Source organism: Columba livia, chromosome 3 (assembly GCF_036013475.1).
Source record: "Columba livia isolate bColLiv1 breed racing homer chromosome 3, bColLiv1.pat.W.v2, whole genome shotgun sequence".
In the NCBI taxonomy this organism is placed as follows: domain Eukaryota; kingdom Metazoa; phylum Chordata; class Aves; order Columbiformes; family Columbidae; genus Columba; species Columba livia.
Window position 1 is genome coordinate 59,949,734 of NC_088604.1, and position 21,709 is coordinate 59,971,442.

Consider the following 21,709-nt stretch of genomic DNA (forward strand, 5'->3'; position numbering starts at 1 on the left):
ATAAGGTTTAAAAAAGCTATCAAAATGATTAAAAACACTTTACAAATCCATTTCTAACCAAAAGCAAACTGGAACCTAAACATGGCATCTGAATACACATGAGTACATCCCAATTTTTGCCTTACTTTCTCTAAAAAAATCTTCCATGGAAAGAAGTATGCCCATTAAAACCTAGACAAGAACTGGAGCCTCTTTACACAGTAGACACAATCATTATAGAACATTCAATCACAACACTATCAGGTAAGTTAACAATAAATTGTAATTAAGTCAGTACTTTAAGAATGTGCATTTTATTTAGGTACACAAAGTGATGTCCACAAGGCAATTTTATATTAAAAACAGTCAGCAGCCACATAAAAATTATGTACAAAATAAATTTAATGTACAAAATACCTTAGGAGAATACAGTCCAAATACCAAAACTAGTATGTCTACGTAGTTTAATATTATCTTATTTATGCCCATATGCAAACACAGACACAAGTACTTTGCAATGTTAATACGTGAATTCCAAAACAACACAATTACCCGTATTGGACAAAGATACACACTAGCTGCAAAATGGGGGAGAAGAGAAGTTTTATACATCCATCAATAAAATAAGCTCACTGTTAAGCATAAAATAGACAGATTTAGTTAACAAGAATTCTAACATTCATTAAGCAGAAACACTTCAGAGCAAGGCCCAAACACAGACTTCTTATACAAAAATGCCATGTACCATAATATCATGCAGTATTCTAAGGCAATGAAACCTCTCACTAATGACGTAAACCCAGTTCTCAGTATTGAAATTAAGGAATAATGAAAGAAATTATTAAAATACCTAGTTCATTTAAAAAGCAAATGTAACACATTACCTTTTGCTTATAAAAACAGAACTGTAAAATTTTCTGGGCATGGAAATAAATAATCTCTACTGAAAACTAACTGGAATTCAGGTTTATCCACCACTGAGGCACCTCCGCAGCATTCAGCCTGCAGCTCTGTACTAATTCAAGGTTCACTTCAGGATTCAGGATTGCAAACTGAAGAAAAATCCCTCCCCTACTTCTTATACACCGAACAGCATGTATTGCTTCTTTAAGATCATGAACAATACTCACACAAACACAAATTAAAAAGTATTTATATATTAAAATCTTGCTACCTAACAAGATTTAAAGTTGTTTAATAACGTATCAACCCCACAGTAAGATCTCTGATAAATTTATAATTCTGATGCTCTTTGGCTTCAGTCACTTATTCAGACTTGAATATGCATGAAGCCTATGGCAAAACTGAGCTCCAGGTAGCACACATTGCCACTTACTACTTGTACATACTTCCCAATGGAATCATAGGACATACACTCAGGTCTATGTCCAGTTCAAGCTCAAAAATTATTAAAAATGCTAAGAAGTTTTACGAAAAGAAGAACAGACACAGGAATGTGAAAACAGACCAAAACCAAAGAGAAGTTCAACAAGAATAAGAGAGATTTAAATAGGAAAAAAAAGAAGCTAAACACGCAAGTACTAGAAATCTCTACCTACATTAATTAGAGCCTCAAGAGTATTTCAAACATAAGCAAGCAAAAACAGCTAACAATGTACCAGGCATGACAACACCAAACTTTGCACTCATATTTTACTTATAAAAATTGGAACTTCTCTACTAGAAGCATACACACAATTTTGGAAAAACTGAACTTCAATTATACAATCTCCAAACAGGACATTTTTCCTCAGTGGGAAAAATAAACTTGGCCTTTAAAGCAGTGGGAAGTTAATATCTGGACTAACGCCAGAGAAGCTAACCGCTGAAAAGCATTTCATAGCAGTAAATTCTGCTTTTTGGACAAAAAGACTAATTAACAAAACAACCAGTATACAATCAGTTTCAGCTGGATTTCCACAGGAACTCTTCTGAAGAAATCAATCAATTACGCTTCTGCTCATGAACTTCTCAGATCACAGTATGTACACAGGATTCAATGTTTTAAGGCACTCAAAATAAATAAAGATGGTCATGACTAGATTAACACATTAACTAGAACATAAACAATGCAGCACTGACATTATAGAAAACTTTTATTAGTAAGGGTAAGAAACATTAATTTCATTCAGGAGGTCAGAGGTCAAACTGCTCATAGTCCTAAATGACAACACCATCAACTAGACAAACAAGCAAAATATGTACAACATGAAATTTGTACCTGAGAGGACTGGAACGTTTTATTTTTATTTAAAACAAAATTGTAGTCCAACCTGAAGTTGTGAATCAGCCTAAAGTTTTTTGTCTCCTTTTTGACGTAACATGCTCAACAAAAATTAGATTAGAACTAAATTAAAATTGTATCTACTGTTCCATACTAGCTGCCAAGTTTAGCATGAGTAAGTGTATGGTAGTATATGAACAACCATTTTTCTAGTTGCAGCAGTACGTTTATTGCACTTATTGCTGTTCAGGATCTAAAATACTGACTTTGACACTGGAAATACATCAAAAGTAGTTACACATACTAAAAGGAAAGTTGAAACATACACGCAGTTACTAATTTTACTAAAAGGGGCACCAGAATCCAGTCATTATCAGCTCAAAAAATACGTCCAGAATGTCCTGATTCTGATCTTCCATCTAAAGACTCAAAGTAACAGCAATGGGTACAAAGAGAAGAGGAAAACATATTTCCATTACTAAAGGAAGCTTTCTTCAAAACAGACAACAGGCAGACACAAACACTTCTGCTTTGCCTGACTTTTTTTCCATTGAGCAGAGACTCTCATGCTAAAGTTGAAAGAATTGTTATTCCAATACTTTTCTGAAAAACTTGACAATAAACCACAGAATCCTAGTGAAATTTCTCATGAAACCCATGCAACACGTATATACCCACAAAATAGCTGTTTTAAAATTCTGAATACCACATTTTGACAGTTGATTGGAGGGGGGGCACACAATTTTAATTGCTTGCTTCCCTGCAAATTTGGTCCTACTATACATGTCCTACCGTGATTAAAACTGTCAAAACCTGAGGTTAGTGAGGCTTTTAAAAACTATAGATATTTCTGTTGCAATATTGTAATCAGTATAAAAACAGAATAATGACATTGACTGGAAATACCAATTACAAAACTAGCAGTTTAATAACATACCTTATCAGAAAATCTAAGAACATTTAATAAAACAGTCGTAATATAAACCGAGGTTCCCACTCCCCAAACTATACACCATGTAGCAAAACTAAATTACATTACAAAATAATAATTTAGTGTTCTTCCCCATGAACTGTATCTTCAACACCTAGAGAGATGTTTCAAGAAGTCTAATGGTGTTTATGGAATTTTGTGCATGCAATATCCATATACTAAAGTTCAAGACTTTGCAAAAGTTAAAAATGTTAAATTGTCAGTGAAAATTAGGCAAAAATAAAGATATTCAGTGCAACGGCTTAGAAGTCCACATACAAATTTTTTACTAAACAGTGAGAACTGTAATATATCAATTAAAAAAATAAAATCAATTCTGGATTATAAATAGGTCCTACATAATTAATTATTTTTTAAAATATACCAAGATATAAACACTGATATTTTTTTTTTCCTTACTACTCTCTTGTAAATGCTTTTTTTTGGCTGGCTTTCACAATATCATCAGGAGATGCTGATTTGAAATCAAATGGTGTTATGGCTATTATAGGACCAGTTTCCTTGGGTTTTATGTCTTGTACTTGCCTACTGTACAGGAAAGCTTTATGTATACCAAGTGTGCGGCGCTTACAGCCTTTTGGAGGATAATGGAGACACAAGGTTAAAGCAAAAGCTGAAGGTCTCGCACGAAGTGCCTTCATCCATGAAAGGGACAAATCCTGCCTCTTAGGAGTAAGCCCTCTTTTATTTTTTTTATTTGTTTTGGCAAAACCAGAACATTTTCCTTGTTTTTCTTTTAAAAGTTTGGTTTCAGGGCTTAAGATATTTGACTGTCCTACCACATTTTTTTCTGCAGATACATTTGCACTTTTTACAAGGACACTTAAATCAATGTTGGTTCTTTTAGGGGGGCTCAATTCAGTTACATTGAGCAGGGGGAAGTCCATCTTTTGTTGAGTTTTGTCTGTTTCAATAGTCTCTGCTATTAAATCCGAGAGTGATAAATTCTCAACCTCCTTTAGTGGAGAAACTTTAGAGAGGGCAAGAGAAGACAAAGATACTGTTAACTCTGGCATCCCACCTGAAGTTTGGGGCTGACTTACTAGTTGTGACAATGGTGAGGTTCCCAAATTCATATCAGTGAGACTTGCTGTTGATTTGGTATAAAGATCAGCCAAAGAATAAGAGTGGCTGGCACTGCTTTCCTGGTGCTCCTGAAGTAAGTCAGCCAATGATGTACTCGCAGACCTTAACACTGGCAAAGCAGCCATGTCTGAAGAGGGGCTTTCTTGTCTTCTATTTTGCGCAAGTGAAGAAAACTTTTCAAGAAGTTCATTCTTTCTGTTTACAGTGTGACTCACTTCTTTATCAAGAGCCAATTTTCCTAAAGCACTTGTTAAACATGGAGGACCATAAAAATTTGCTTTACTATTACAGTCAGAAGTATTTGAGGAAAGAAGAGGAATGCTGTCTTCAGGACTGAGAGAATCAGAAACCACATTCTGCATCAGCAAGGATTTCAAGTCCTGTGTTTCCTTGCATTCCAACTTCTTAAAGGGAGAATTTCCAGATGGGTTACTTCCTATGCTAAAATAAACATCTTCACTGTCAGGAATCAAACTTACTGCATTAGCATTTTCTGACAGTTGATTCTCTGCCTGTTTATTTACAAGGTCACAAAACGATCCTTTACACAAATCATCACTGAAAGAAGATGACAGAGCAAATGAAGAGGATTTCAATCCTTTCCTTTCAGATGAATGTCTATTGGATTTTTCAGCATTAAGGAACATTTTGTCATTTGTATTTAAAGAGTAACAAGCTGAACCACTTTCGGCTGTCAAGTTTCCAAACCCAGGTTTGTTGGAGTTCCCAGCAACATTTTCTACTGCACAAGAGAAACTGCCTGTATCGATACACATTTCTGGACAACAAAGTAAGTCTCCTTACCTTACAGTAGCCAGTAATTTTCATATGGAAGTGAAGTCACAATGAAATTTCCGTTTTTTTTTTTTAGAGTTGACAGCAGCAACAAAAAAAAAAAAAATCAAGAAGAAACATGAAAAGGCATTTAATTACTAAGTGTTATTCCAAGATATGCAATGTCTTACAACTAAATTACAGGTATCTACTGAAATACCTAAGAAACTTTAAGAATCAGCAAAGAATGCCAGTAAAGGTTACAAAGATTTAAGCGTAATTTTTTAAAAGTTACTGTACATACACTACCAAAAAAAGGGAAGTATTGGGCATGGGAGATGTCAGTTCACCAAAGAAATAACAGACCTGCATAAAACTCAAAGATATCTGACTTTTAGGACGTTTTCATTCAGTTAAGTCATATCAGAAATAAGAGAATTACTGTGAACTGCAGATGGTTGCAGCTTGAATTTAAGCTGACAGTGAGATTTTGACTTCCAGCTTAAGAAAAGCTACTGTTTTCTTTACATGTTTTTAGAATATGGAAATAGAAGAGTAATTTTTTTAATTTTCTAATAAATAACTAATGCAATGACAAGCATCTTTACAGCTTGTAAAGCCAAAATTAAACTGTACATAGAAATGAATCATCTTGAATATAAACAACTAAATAGCAGTATACCTTTTGTTGTCTTTCCTACAATCACAGCATCCTCGTTCTTGTTCTTCACATTTTGCTTAGTGCCTTGTGAAAGCACAAGATCCAAAGCCTTCTGTACATCAAATTTACTATCCAGTACCGCTTGCACCATTGTTTCCTCTGGTACAGACTCTGCCAAAACTTCTCTCATTTGATCAAGGCATGAATTAAGACGGGCTAAAAGAGACATGTTATACTGTTATGCTTACTGTTATAAGCTGCACCAAAAAAAAGTCTTAAGTGGCCTAACCACTAGCACAATACATCTGATTAACAAAAACAGGAGAAAAATATCACAGCAAGACATAAAATCTTCAGAAATTAATTTCAATCTCACTCATGGCCATGATAAACTTTGCCTCCAAACCCCACAGAATATTTGACCAATTTCAGATATTGCTACAAGGAACATACCACTGATTATTAGTCTATAAAGCCTCACTACTGAAGTACTTTGATGTTGTAAAATTAACTGTCTTCACTGCCGAGAAGAAATACAAATAATCACCTTAAAAGTCCAGAGTAATTTAGTAAATCAACATGGAATCCCACTGAACACTATATTTTAAGTGTTTACAGATCCTATAATTAGCATCCCAAGTAAAACATCATTTTCAGGAGCCTCAGGCCTTAAAAATTGAAAACTCTGGACCAAGACACCAGGTTTGAAACAACCTTCAATATTTACCTTTCCTAAAACTGTAATATATTTTTTGGCTGATAAAAAAAAATTTATTCGGAGCATATTTCTGCAACTCGTGTAAGCCCTGACTAAGACAGGTTGCTTAAGTCTTGACTTGCCACACAACAAGAGACTGAAAGTTTACCAGGATGCCACTCACTGGAAGTTGTGTGATCGGACATAAAAATACAAGAGAACAGAAGAAAATCTTCCTGCATGTCACAATTCCTGTCAGTTCAGATTTTAGAAAACAGGAACCAAAGAACAGGAGGACAAGTACAGATTCTTTATTTGAACACCTGCTCAAAGATGGTGATGTTTAAAGAACTTTGCTAAGGGAATTCAACACCACAGAATTGCAACTTCCCAAGGTTACTAAAGCTCAATCATCCTCAACAGACATTTGCTCTGCAAAACAAGTACTGGCAAAGCCCTGCACAATGTGCCGGCTGGCCATTTTATTATTCAACCCTCAACACACACAATCTTAACAAACTCTTAAAATAGAATTGTTGAACAGTTTAGGTTGGAAGGGACCTTCAAAGGTCATCTAGTCCAACCCAATAAACCAGACTGACTGCAATCAATAATTTTGTATTAATGGCCAACACCACACACTATACCAAACACAAGTCTTGTGGGACCACTGCTGTTTTCAGAGTAAAAATTATTATTTCTAGGTTTCTTTCCCATCTTTATTTAGTCCACAGTATTACTTTCCTTCTTGTTCCAATATCAATTCTTAACTGATGGAGTCTGTCAAAAGCATTCTGAAAAGCCAGGGTACCCTATTGTATAGATCACCTGTATCCACATACTGGCTGATTCTTTCAAACTGCCCTCTAAGGTTTTATTTCCTGCTGTAAAAACATGTATATTACACCCTGATTTATCCTATTTACCTATATGTCTGTGCATTAGAATAGCTTCTACCAATTTACTTGACATGGAATCTAGATTGTTTCTATTCTAACTACTGTTTCTGAATTTTCTGCAATTTGTTTGTTTTAAATACCAAATTTCATTCATGCATTTTATTGTCTGTTCAGTCACCAGCATACTTTACTCTGATCTTATAAACATTTTTAAAATAACCCAGATTATTTCCAAAACATTAGAAACTAAGTTAACTACTAACCCTTAGGAAAGAAACTTGTGAATCTTTTTCACAAAGCATTTCATTAAGTTATCAGGCTGCAAGTTTACAAAACAAAGCAAGTATTTTTTCCCAACCACTCATCTCGGAACTTGGCTTGTAACATGGAATTCATGGCTGCAGTACTGAACGGAAACTGAAACCTAATATATTCAAAACAGGGCAGGAAAAGATTGTAGAGGATACAGGCATCTAAAGACATTGGTTACTGTTTAAAGCGAATGCGTGACCGAAAACCTCTCAAATACCACTAATTGCCATAATTTGGAATGCAATACAAGCAAAAGATCATTCTACAAATACTCTGCTTCTAATACTCTTCCCTAAGCATCCATTTGCAGACTCAAGACCTTGAGCTACATGGGTGCTTGGCCTGAGCCCATACAGCTGTTCTTACATTTGAACTTCATACCAAATCTCTTTATTTCTAATAAGAATCTAAGAATATATTTCAATGTATGCAACAAAGTTACAAGTAGTACACAATAGGTAGTTAGGAGCTTGAAGAACCATCACTGAAGCTATGCTCATGAAGTGTTGTTCTACAAGACTACATAATTGTGAGCAGTGTTAGTCAGGTAACAAACACTAATTTGACACTATTTTAGTAAATCCTTAATTCATAAAAGATACTGTTCTGAGAATTACTTATTTTCTGTAATTACCTCTATCAACTTCAGTCAACTGATGATTGGATGTAAAATAATCAGCAGTATCATCTGTACCTTCATAACCATATTCTTCTTCTAATGGCTCAGCAAATGTTGCTGGTTTGTCTCGTCTGGAGTAGATAAATTGAGCTGCTGTTTAGGTAAAAACAAGTATTAAAAAAAGAAAAGTCAAATCATTTTTCCTCCTTTAAAAACAAAATATACCTAAAACAGAAAAAAAAGTTAAGACATTGACCTGTTGCAGTGGTTTTGGGTGGGGGAGAGGGCAGGGATGGGACACTATTACTACTTTTTACTACTACCTGAAGACTGTACAGAGCATACAGCAGTTCATGCTAGAATATAAAGAAGTCACCATCACAGTGAAACCACAGACAGGGCAATATCCTTGTATCCATGTAATGCAATAATTCTCCAAAGTTCAGTAATCACATAAAAGAATATACGTCAGGTTTGAAAAATACTATTTTCTATACAAAAATACCATCAATGGCCTAATATCTTCAGAACCTTACTCCACTTTTTTTTTCCCTCAGTTACAAGTTACAAAAAATGAAAATAACATTGTTTTTACAGTATAGCACTGTCAAACTACTGATAATAATTTAATGAAGTTGAACACATCCTTCTCCGAATTTCACTAGAAATACAGCTCATGAATTAAAATGCATATTCACACAATGCTTTAAATAAGTGCATAATTCCACTCTGATTTAGAAACACATTAAGGCATATATAGATAAAACTTCTTGCAGAACATGAGCCCTGGTGATTACATACACTCAGAAATATACAAAGCATAATGTAAACAACTTTGTTTATATTCTGTAATATTCTCCCCAGCTCTGAAACACATGCTGAAACCATAAGCATATGCAGAAGCAGTATAGCCTTAGCAACTGTTATCCAAATGCATACTATTTCATATTCAATGACCATACCTGAAGCAATTATTAAAAGACTGCTACACAATCTATATCAGATTGTTTTACAAATGAAGCTTATGTAATTATTAGGAAAATTACTGTGTATATTCAAGAATTTGTTTTCCAATTTAGCAGTTTTTACTTGATTAAAAAGTAAACAGAGTGCACATTTTCATCACAAAATACAAGGTGACCTTATTTCTCAGGAAAGGTTTGAAAAATTCCAGCAATTAAATGTATAAATTGAATGGAAGACAATCTGTATTTAACTCAGGGAATGTGACTACAAATAATAAAAATATACACCTAGATCCACTTATCTAAAATCAACAGGATGACAGAGCAACAGATTTTTAAAGACCTAATTAACTCAAGTACCTGTGGCCAGCAGTCATGGACTACAGCACAGTCACAACGGATTTGGATTCAACCCTGTTACCTACAGCAGCACAGCTCCACATCAACATCAGCCACACTACTTTCAGGGCCTCCTCAGCTCTAGAAACACTGACACCAAATCCGAGGAAACCCTGAACTGATGATCTTGCAGAGGTTTGACTGGAGAACACAACCTAAAGGTTCTACGCTTGGGCTGAATTCATCTGGGCTGAGCCGCTCCTATTATGTCTTACCTGAGCACACAGCATCACTATTTTTACATCTACTTCGCAACATTACAAATGCCGTAACGTTTATTAGGTCCCCATGGTCTTGCATGAGAACAGAAGCCAGTGAGGACCTGTGCTGCATCCTACAATGAGACTCCCTATCCTGTATTTACTCAAAGTTGTGTAAAAGACATCTACTACCAGGTGCAGAATCACAACTGTTAAGCCCAGCCCTACTAATAATGTTTAAAAATACCAAATGTTTCAAGACTATCAACGCATTCCCGTAAATCAGATTTTTACATTAGCAAGTACATTCTGACCATCCAAGATAATACACTTGTACAACTGAAGATGTGCCCAGTTGTCTACTGTGACTTCCAAAAGTACAACACCACCTAATGCCACCTAACAGACACCTTTACAGGATTATGGCCACTAGGCACTTTTCTGAAGTTTCAGTAGCTTTTAGATATTGTTTTATTCTAGAAATAAATATTAGTTATATTATTATTAATATCAGAGTAGAAATCAATGGACAATGCTTATGTATAAACCATTTGAACTAACCTGTTGAAGGGGAAATGCAATAATCATCTTCTACTGATTGGCCATACATATCATCATCTTCAAAATCTATGAAGCAGAAACAGTTAAGATTAGTCTGCATAAGCTCTAAGTACTTAATTTATAAATCAAAGGGTATTTTTTTTTTACATGAGGCTTTAAGAAATTATGCATCTCCAGTATTCCAGAAGTGCAGTTAAGTACTGTTTATTTACCTAGGTAAGAAATTCTAAGTTACAATCATAGCATTTTAACATTTAATACTCTATCCATTAGGAAGCTGAACATTTTCAAGAGCTGCCAAGCTTCATACTTCCTCCTTCAGCATCTCCTTTGGAAGGCTACGCCCACAGTGCAAATCCAATTTTCTGCAGTTCCACAAATCTTTACCCACAGTACTTCTCTTCATATTTATGCTTGACCTCTCAATAGTCTTAACCACAGACATTTCAGTTACAATCTCTACTCCAGCAACTCAGGATCAGCATTTCTACTCCATACCTACCTACTTCTCAGCATCCTCCTCTGGCCTATCCTCACAGCCATCTACCTTTCCACTCAGGTTCAGCAAGGCAATTGAAAATTGACACAACTGACAGTTCCCTTTGTATATGCAAAATTATTTCAGCCAAAAAGCAAGAATCTCATACAGCTACATAAACACTTTCTCCATTAAAAAAAGAGTCTCGGGAATCAGTTACCAGGAAACACAAAGAGAAAGCAAAGTATCCCACCCCCCCAAGAAATCCCACTGTTATATAAATCTTAAAATACTTTTGTGATTTTCACTAAGTACTACTGAAATACACTGAAATACATGAAAAGCAATGAAATATTCTTCAACGTGTTATTGCACAGACTTGGCAGTTTCACAAATTACATGTATTTTTGCTGTTGTTAGAAAGAGTATGAGAAAAAAGTAGCCAACACCAAAAAAAAAAACAAAATCTGCATTCTGATATCAACTTACAGACCACAGAACTGGACATTACAAACACTGTATCCATCTATGTTGGCTTGAAATTTGCGGCAAAAAAAGTTCATTTAGCTCTTAGCATGTAATGAGAAAAAATCAAAGTAAACTTCACTCTACAATCCACTGCAATTAAAAAACAGACCAAAAACAACAACAACAACCAAAAAAAAAAAAAAAAAAACAAAAAAAAACAAAAAAAAACAAAAAAAAAAAAAACAAAACAAAGGAAAAAACGAAAAAAAAAAAGAAAAGGCAAGGAAAAGCAGTAGCTAAAAGGGCTGGCACAAGCGTACAAAAAGTTTAGTGAAAGACCCAGGAAGCTACTTTGGAAATTAAGTATCATGGGATAAAGAAAATATATTATAGGGTTGTTTTGGTTTTTTTTCTTTAAAAAGAGCATGTTGTTATCTACTTTTTGATCATGTCAAAAAGAACACACAGTCTCCTAGTTCCATGTTAGGACTAATTAACCTATAAAAAGTCTAGAGAAGAGCTATACATTTTTTTCAAGGTAGGAACACTTTTTGTAGTTTAGACAATACTTGTAGAGTGTCAAGTATGAGTTCTGTGAATGGTCAGCATTCATAGTAGTAAGTGAAATCAAGGTAAGTCTTGTCAGTGTGCATTACTTGAATCATTTGTATCTCCTGTACTGTTTAATTTCTAGACTATGAAACACCTCAGTGAAAATGGCTCAGCTTGCACTGACCATAAAAATAAACACTAAAAAAATGACAGAAGTTACAGAGAACAGAGTAGAAGCCACAGAAGAGAAGCACTCCACAGTATCAACAGCTGTATCACCAAAATACTCAGCTGGAATATCACATTCAGTTGTGGTCACAATACCGCAAAAAGGAGAAAGCAGAAATAGAATATGGTCAAATAAAGTCAAATAAAGGCCACGAAACCTAAGGTCTCCTAGAAAAGGAGATCAAAAAACACTGCAAATACTTACTTCGGAAAGGAGACAAACAATTGGGCCAGACAGGGCACTACAGAATTTCAAGTGGCATAAAAGGGACATATGACATTACATTAAATAAAAGACACAGAAGTGTACTTCGTTTGGGACAGAAACGATTGTGACTGCAAAAGTATCATATGGTATAAGTATAAAGACCATGCATATACATACTTTAATTAAACCTGATGTGTAATGCAGATGCAGTAAAGTTTCAAATAGCACTAGCAATTTACGCCTCATATGGCTACAGCAAATTACTGTGTATCTCAGCAATGTCATTAAGAGATTCTAATAAGTGTACAAACACCGAAAGGAATTCTACAGACTGGGCACCCAACTCCACAGATGACAGAGGTTCAGTTGAAATCACATTTCAACCAATCTGTGTGGAAGAAAATCTTTACAGGAGGAAATAACCAGGCAGTAAAACCCTCAATCCAGTCTACGATTTTGCCTATGTTAGGTACGTTTGGACTAATAAAACCTGTGAAGCAGGCCATAAAGATGTTATGGCTCACACGGATTTACATTACTTCTCCAAAAATTCCAAGATCACAGTGCAAACCCCAATTTGTGTATCTGTCCACTCAATGGCAAAAGACCAGAGGCAGGCAGAAATACTTCTTACAACTTTGACAGGGAAGCAATAAAATAGCTGCTCCTATACCAAAGGGTTATTTAAAATACCAATATCAACTGGAAGCATGTCCATTTTTCCACTGCGCAAGCCAAGGCAAACAAAACCATTGAGAAAAAAGGGTGCAATTTACAGGTTGCGTAAGTTAATGGGACAGGTCACGAAGAAAGCTGCAGCACTGCAGGTATGGGCCAAGTTCTAACACAAAAGCTTGTTTGTTCCATGCAAGCTTGAGTAAAATATGACAGAAAGGTGTGTGAAAAACAGGTTCTTCCTTAGATGCTCAACTCCATCTTCAAAAACTGCATTTCTTCTGTTAGGAACTGCTTTATCTATATTATTAGTGAATAGCAGCAACATTGGCTAGAGACATAGTGGGAACACGAACTTGTAAGCTTTACAAGACTAAAGAAAGTTCAAAGTTCAACCGCAGTGCGGTTGGTCTTCAAGTCACCCCCGCCCCACTGAGAAGCGGGCAGCTTCGGGCAACACAGGCGACGGCTGACACAGCTCGCCCTGCGCGCCATGGCTGCGCCATGCCCGCCTCTGAGCTCCCGGCACACCGCGGCGACGGGCAGCGGCCCGGGGGACAGCGCCGCGACGTGCGCGCGACCCGCCGTCGGAAAGGGCGGGAAACGGGCGGGGCCTCGCACGGAGCCTGGTCCAACCCCCGCGGAGCAGAGTGGCTGCTCCTCCCTTCCCACCGCCCTTGACGGCCGCGGGGCGCCGGGGGCTCTCCACAGCGGTGGGAGCGGAGCAGCCGCCCCCTCACCCGCTACACCGTCCAAAGCACGGGCACAGCCGCGCAGCCCCGCGGGGCGGGAGGACTCGCAGGCGGAAAGGGTGCGGACGGGACGGGGCGGGGGGGGGTGGTGCGAGGGGACCGGCAGTCGGGGTGGCTGCTCGGGGCGGCCCCCACAGCTCTGCCGCCGGTTCCTGCCTGCCACTACCTTCGTCGTAGTTATAGCCTCGGACGTTCCTGTGCCGGGACATGATGGCGGCGGCGGCCGCCTCGCTTGCCCGCGGTAGCGCTGGTGCGGCGGACCTAGGGCGCCATGTTGGTGTCCGGCGGGCCTGGCGGAATTCCCCTGCGCAGGCGCGCCGCGCACCCTTCCGCTCTGGCCGCGCTGTCGCGCATGCGCGGCGTCTCACGCCTCGTCCGGCCGCTTCCTGGTAGGCCGGTGGCGTGGCGTAGAGGGGGCGGCTCCACGTCAGCGGCGGGAGCTCGTTTCGCGCCGCCCGAGGCGGCTTGGGGAGCCCGTGGGGCCCGCGCTGCGCCCCGCGCCGCTGCCCTTGGCTTCCTCAGGGACGGCGGGAGAAGAGCCGCTACGGCGCCGGCTCTGGGAGGTGTCGGCTCGCAGCCTCCCGTGGCGGCGGGCCCAGGCCCGCGTTAACGGCTGTTAGCCTCATCTGCTCCTCGACGGGGAACCAGCCCCGCCCGCGCCGTGCTGAAGCTGACGCTGAGTGCCGGCGTCCGGCCACCCCGCGGCACAGGCTGCCAGGGGCCTGACCCTGCAGTTGGCTGCAGTCTTGGCATTTGTCGTTTAACTCGTTGCTACGTCATTATTCGGATCTCAAAATGTGATAAACTGCAGCAAGCATGCGCACACATATGTAAGCAAGCGTATTTAAGATTATTCAATTAAATCATTGATGACAACATAGTATTCTGGGTTGGCATAAGTTCAAAGAAGGGTATGCTCTTTTAAACACACTCTCAAAATACTGTTTCCCTATGTGTGTACCACCACAGGAGCAGAATTTAAAACACTTTGAAATTAACTGCAATTTTTTTTTCAATTCTGTGTCTGAAACAGCTTGAATTGACCTTGCTTGTTGGTGACCTGTAGCCATTACAATCCAATGACTCACTAGTGGCCAGGATTAAATGAGCTGGCTGTAGGTAAATGCAAACTTTATTAATAAGTGTTGCTATTTGGCAATGTTAAGCAACAAAATGTCAAAGAATTAGGCTCTATGAAGGTTAGGATTTGACTTTATTGGCACATTTACTGCAGGCACCGTCTAAAATTATTTTCAGCGTGCAAGTGCTGTTGCAGTTCCAAGGGATCAGGAAATCAAGGAATGTCCCTACAGTTACTCCTCTTGTTGGGTCAGAGAGAGAAAGGCAAGCAGAGAAGTCTGGAAGCTTCAGTGGCAGAGAGAGGTGGGAGAGAGATCCCTGTTCACAGGCCCTGCCAGTGGTCACTGCTGAGCTCCAGCTCTGACAGACTCAGCTGCTTCTACATCCCCCAGTCCAGCTGTTCCCCAGATACCTGCGTTCATCTCCATTGTCAGGAGCTGCTAGGCAGACAATCCCATTAATATTTCTCAAGTCAGATGTCTCCGTCTTCAAGACTTTTAGTAGTTTATTTACCATCTTTTTATCTGGTCTTGGCAACTCCAGAAATCCAGCCTCTTCCAGCCACCTGCATGACCTGTGTGTCTTCTGATATCCCACCACACAGCCACACATCCCTACCAACACACGTACTCTGCTTTTGTAACTGCCACCTAACTATTGTCTCATCTCGGCCCACATGCCAAAACTGTCACTATCTGTGACTCCACATCCTTCCTGGTCACCACCAGAGGCAGGGTGTGTCAAACATAAGCCAAAGTTTGTGTTCGTATACAAATGGTATGCAAATATACAGATTGTTTCCTTATGTTATTTGCATATTTCCAACTAAATTGTACAGAACAGCACATGCAGCTGCAAAAACTTAGGATCTGTATAATGTCTTCCATATGGTGCCAAGATTAAAATGGAATAGGAAACAAGGATTTCTAATTAATGCTGATGTCCTGTTGACCTTTAGTGACCCGCATGTTGTCTCCAGCAGAGGTTTGACAGAAGTTGTGTTGATCCTTATCTGTTCCAATCTCTTGATATGGCTCGAAGACGCAAAAGTGAAAAATTGCTATCATACACTTTGATTTAATATTACACAGCCAGGGTGACACACTTCTGAATTCAAACCTGATTCCAGCATGGGCTGAGCCTCTAGTGAAGTAACTAAAGACACTGTAGCACTACAGGCCTCAGAGCATCCTGCCGGTCTGCCTCCAACAGCTGTGCCTGAGAAACGACTCTCTTTTCAGGTTCCAAAATTACTTAGATCTTATTTTTCAAATGTTAAAATCTCCAGTAAATCTTAATCATGTAAATTTAGCATTTTTTTCTTTCGAGTAGTGGCATTTCTTATTTCACACCTGGCCATGCTATTGCAAAGATGTTTCATGTTGTTTACATGAATCAGCAGCTGCTTACCAAATAATAATTTTTTTGTGTTTGAATTTTATGTTCAGATTTATTATGTTACCACTCTTGATTTTTAGTGACTGTGTCCTCCACAGATGTGACCCACATTTCGTTTGCTTGATACTCAAATGTAGCATTGTTTTCCAGATTTAAAAATGAGTATTAAGAAAAAAGTAGTTGTGAAACATAAAGACAATCCAAGCCCAGCATAGATGTTACACTATGTAGTCTTTCCATGGCTTTAACAGTGAACTTGGAAGGCTGCTATTTCTTTTCATTTAAAATGTAGGAGGTTGTATTATGTGAAGACCTGGGCAGGGGGTGGTGGAAACAAAAACAAAGAAACAAACAAAAGAACAACAATTTCATACAGAAGCACAATAATTTCATATTTCAGCAGTATCTTCAAAGACTCATAAATACACTGTGAACATTTCTTGCCTCCCCTTAAGTCTGACACCCATATCATTGTTTTAGGGAAACATGCGCAAGAAATAATAAGCTTTAGTCCTCAAGCCGAAGCTATACCTCAGTTTGTGGTATTTGTAAGTGAATGCAACACTCATGAAAGGTATTCAACCAACAGCAAATCGGTCTATAACTACAGATTATTCCTTCAGCAGTGAGTAAAATACCATCCGAGAGCCTCATCAGTCTGGCTCCAGGAGCTCTGACTGAGGAATCACTAACCAGGTTACTGCTGGTAAACACCATGAGTGTTCATTTCCTTCCTGCCCACTGAGATTACATATTACTTTAAGATAGGTTCATCATGAAGTGAACCAAGACCACTGGTCTTAATCCAGGTGACAGCATCACTGGTAATCTGTTTTTTAAGCAGTCGCCTAAGCACTCCCAGCCGCAGCATTACTAATGATTTTTTAACAGAACTAATAAATTAATAAAATATTTAATAATGTATTTTAGCTAAGCAGAAAGTCTTTTGAATGCTGTTATTTCTTCTTAAAGTGAAGTTACTCAAGCTTTTTGGTAATTTTAAAGTTCTTGGTTAAAAAACATTCAGTCTATTTCTATTTCCTTTTAAACCAAACTTAAGCACGACATGGTCAGGGAATAAAGCAGCATTATTCCAAATGTTATAGCACACTATGCAGTATGGGGGTTAAGTTTTACAATATAGATGTTATCAGTGTCACTAAGCACTTTTCCAGCTGATAAATGGTCTGACTAGATCAAAAGAACTGCAGCCAATAATACATGTCTGGTTTTGTTTAAAATGACACCATCTAGACCAGAGGCTGATTTAGGAGTCAGAAAGTGAAGAGTATTAATAAATGATAATTTTGTACATATGGTAAATAGCAAATGTCTCCTTTCTTTCAGAGTATGAATGGGCTTGTTAAATATATTTATTATTTCTTTGAGGCTAGATCAGTCTGCAGAACAACGAGTTTCACATATAAGTGATTTATGTTAGTCAAGACCTTATAGAACTTCTTGCTGAGTGAGATTAATAGGTAATGTAATGGCAACTTGATCTGGAAAAGTTGCCTATTTGGATGTTTTAGCATGGGCCATTTGTGTTCCTCACAAGTATGTAAACTTACAATAAGGTATAAAATCAGTGACTTTAGCTATGTATGTGCTTCCTGAAACACTGTGGGTGTAATCCCGAATCGCCCCATCATCCTGTTGTCTGCCTGCTGGCTCTCAGACTGCTTCTCGTCTGCAGGGACCCAAACATCAGCCCAGAAAGGGAAATTCAGTCTCTACAAGGAGAGGAACCTCCTCAACCCATACAGCTGTGAGAGCATGAGTTCAAGTTCAAGCACAGTTGCCAAGAGCATGGTGCCTGTAGCCACTGTGAAGCGCTCATTGGAAATCCCTCATCAATTGTTTTTACCACTGAATGCAAATAAAAAAGTGAGATATGATTGCGACAGAGAGTGGCATTCACTTTGGTCTATGAAGTATATTGTTGATTCAAAGTGAGATAAGTGATGAGAAACATCAGGGGAATGGAAAATTTCTCACATGAAGAAAGATTAAAAGGATTAAGAATTTGCCTTAGAAATTAGATGTATAAAATGGGACATGACCGAAGAAAATACTAGGGAATGGCTCATAAATAGCCATTGTTGTTTTCCTCATAGTAAAAGAGGAAATTCTTTTGGACTGAAAGAAGGCAAATTTTAAACTGATAAAAATAAACAATATTCATTCAACACAGAATTAGACTGTAAAATTCACTGCCGGAAGAAATTATCAAGGCCAGAAACTTATCAGATTTCAAACAGTTTAGGTATTTGTGTAGATGACAGTACTTAAACATGATCACAGTAAATACTTAAAATCAGTATACAAGTTCTGCAAGGTATGGAAATGTTCATTTTAGTGATTAAATCCAGTTTTAGTTGTTATAGGTGACTGAAGGGATACATTAATGGAAGCTACAGACATAAAGAAAAGACAAAACAGAAGGCTGTCATTATGACTTGGTTGAATGTGGTACACATTTCTGCACTAAAGCACATTATAATGACTCATATGTATATGTAGTGACAGCATTCTGTTGTATATGGTTGTACACATCAATTTAGCAAGCACTTTACAAGTTTGTCATGGAACCTGGCTACTACCATAAACTGTGTCTTCACCAATGCACATGCGGTAAGGTAGATTTATTGAATATAGGGATGCAGTCAAGCATCAAGAAAAGTCCATATGCTAGTCTCTCAGAGACTCATTTTTTGGCCTTTCTGGTTACTGATTTAAAAAACAAACAAACAAACAAACAACAACAACAAAACACAAACAAAACAACCAACCAAACAAAACCAACAACAACAACAAAACCCTGTCCTAGAGTAGGGTGGGAAGTTTCCTAACACATGGAAAACACAACAAAGGCTTTCAGCAGAAAAATTAATTCCAAGTTCCGGAAGACATCCAGAAGAATTACTGTTTGATACATTCACATATTAATTGAGGTTGTGGCAACCTCAGTTAATATGTATCCATTTTATTTGCAGTGAACACTCATACATGGGGTCTGGGCAACTCATGGGCTATCCTGACAGAGAAATCTCAGCTACACAATGTTTGTTAGGCTCATTTTGAGTACGGCCATACTGGTGTGCAGAGTCTGATGACCCCGCACCGTGGCGGTGGAGCGTTGCCATGCCTCCACATCGCAAGGCTGTACAGCCCTCTGTGGTTTGCAGGCAACCTGAGCTTCAGTTAGTTTTGTGTGATGCAGAAGAGTCAAACCACAGGCATGCTGGTGGCAGGGATGGCATGGCCGCTGTGTCAGGGAAACCCTCCATACTCACCTATCTTGGAAATCTGCTACCTGCGGAATTTTTCGTGAATCACATTCCTTTGCATGTGAGACTCGGAACTGAATCGGTAAAGCTATGTCAGACTGAAAAGAGATATATGGTATTGTTAAGTTTGACATCATTAGATGAATAAGAAAAGTGGCTTCATTCAGATTGATACTATACTTTGAACTCTGACTAAAGTACTTTTTTCTTTCCCAAAAAATTCTCACTTTAAAGGGGTAATTCTATATGAAATTCTCAAGTCCCTCTTTACCTCTCAGTTCATTCTCATATACTGCAGACTGAAGGATCTTATAGCAGGTATTGCTAATTTATCCTGCAATAACAGGAAATAGTGCACTTCAGATGTTCTTTTATTTTGCTTTCCTTGCTTAGTCATCTGGTTCTACCTTACGTATCCTAGAGTCAAATGTAGTCCTGCAGCATAAAGCAGTGGCACAAGCAAGGAGTGGAAACTTGGCCTAGTCTTGCACAATTATGTCCTTTTAGTTCAGTTTTGTTTAATTTATCTGATAACCAGGAACTACTTAATAAGATGCTCATTTACTATCTATTTTGCTTCATATGTTTGAAGTACAAAATTCTATCACTCGCTGTTACAACAAATGTCCTATCTTCCATGAGCTAATCTTGTATGGCAGATGCACTGTCTTAAATGTATGAATCTACTTGAAAACCAATCTGATAAAATTTTGTGCCTGCAAAATGATGATTCACTTATATCAATGTACTTGTCACTCAGACCTTTAAAAAATACATGTAATACCACAGAGTTGGGTGGGTGCTGAAAATATGCAAGACCTTGATAATAGGAAAACATTAGCCACAAAGTGTAAAGGAGAAACACCAATTAAAAAAAAAAAAGAAAAAAAAAGTATTAGTCCAAAGTTCCCATATATTATGAAAAAGAACATGTAAACTTTTGGTCTTATGGTTCTGCAGAAGCCACCTCATGGGTGATGGCTGGATTTCAGTTTAACTGGAGATATGTTACTTATCTCCCCAGTTTTCATATCCACACTGTTTATAAACACATAGTTTAAGCTTTATGTATCAATTTTAATAGTGGTGTCAAAATCATAACTGATGTAGCTGTTCTGTTTAAACATTGTGCTCCCACCAAAGTATTTCCTTCTGAGAAGATTATTATCTCTACTTGTTAAGCTATCTCTGAGGAAAGGTTAACTATATAAAGTTTTGCTTAATAAGCTTAAAATTGTAGTTGCTTTATGTGATTTTGCTGCTGATTGGAGATGAGGTCAACTTTCATCTTTGCATTGAAGTCCTTGTATTTTTTATGTTTGTATCCATGCAATGAATTCCCTGAAAGATACAAAAATGTTTCAGTATAAGCCAAATTCAGTTAGCATTAAAATAATTTTTCTTAAATCGTGCATTGACACAGTGGAAAGAAATGGCTCTTTCTGTCCTTCTGCTATGCATAGAATAATTTCCCACAATAATTCATGCTGAATCAGATGTACCTTGCACCAGTTGTTCCACGGACAACCTCTAACACATCTGACTTACGATAACAGCTACATCATCTTTGAATGGATTGGATTCCTAAAGCAACAAAGTCTCTCTTTGCTCAACACTCATGGAAGCACAGAATTACGTTCATTTTCCTTTAATGTCAGTAATCTGGGTGGGGTTTTCACACACTTCTAGAGAAGCAAGGCTTATAGAAAAAGTTTTCATATATTCCCTCAATCTTCATATATTCAGTGGTGAGATACAACAGAGGAGCTCAAATTAGTGCTCCCTCAGACAGAAAAAACTTTTAAAATTGAACTGTTACATGTTCCATGTGTATGCAGAATTTCACATTAGCCATAGTATGGGCCTGATGGTGTCACAAAGTGTCACAGCTCTGCTTACTGCTGTGAAAGGTAGTCAAGGGACAACAGGTACAGTGCAGAATAATCCAGGTTTCACCCCTTTGCTCTTTGTGGAACAGCTTTTATTTGGCAGAAACTATCCCTGGAGTCTGAAGTATTTAATAGAAATAGTCACAGTCTGTCCACATTACTTAGGTTGATAGTAGGATATTCAAGACTAAATGAATTTACTTCTATTCGGTGTTTAATAATTGATACTCAGTAGTATTAAGAGTGGATGAACTAAATCAGTATCATTTATTTGGCAAGGCACGTAAAGTGACTTCACTGAAATTTAATCAGGAATGAATTTAA

At 38.0% G+C, this 21,709-nt stretch overlaps 1 protein-coding gene and 1 long non-coding RNA gene across 4 annotated transcripts in view; one reads left to right on the forward strand and one right to left on the reverse strand.

Annotated features, from left to right (window-relative positions):
* Nucleotides 1–14,121, reverse strand: part of HBS1L (HBS1 like translational GTPase) — a 62,530-nt gene extending 48,409 nt beyond the window's left edge. Inside the window, exons 1-5 of one of the 3 annotated variants that reach the window (XM_065057054.1) lie at nucleotides 13,895–14,121; nucleotides 10,368–10,433; nucleotides 8,258–8,395; nucleotides 5,737–5,931; nucleotides 278–5,079 (exon numbers count right to left, since the gene is read on the reverse strand). In XM_065057054.1, the coding sequence (XP_064913126.1) occupies nucleotides 3,593–5,079; nucleotides 5,737–5,931; nucleotides 8,258–8,395; nucleotides 10,368–10,433; nucleotides 13,895–13,937 (1,929 nt within the window). In that variant the 5' untranslated portion in view covers nucleotides 13,938–14,121 and the 3' untranslated portion in view covers nucleotides 278–3,592. Of the gene's footprint in view, nucleotides 1–277; nucleotides 5,080–5,736; nucleotides 5,932–8,257; nucleotides 8,396–10,367; nucleotides 10,434–13,894 lie in introns of those variants that run through there. The other 2 variants (XM_065057053.1, XM_065057055.1) reach the window with 2 other exon arrangements.
* A 190-nt stretch (nucleotides 14,122–14,311) lies between these two features.
* On the forward strand, nucleotides 14,312–18,110 carry LOC135579060 (uncharacterized). The gene is made up of 2 exons (XR_010471379.1): nucleotides 14,312–14,558; nucleotides 17,903–18,110. It is a non-coding gene; the product is annotated as an uncharacterized LOC135579060 (long non-coding RNA).
* Nucleotides 18,111–21,709: the final 3,599 nt, after the last annotated feature.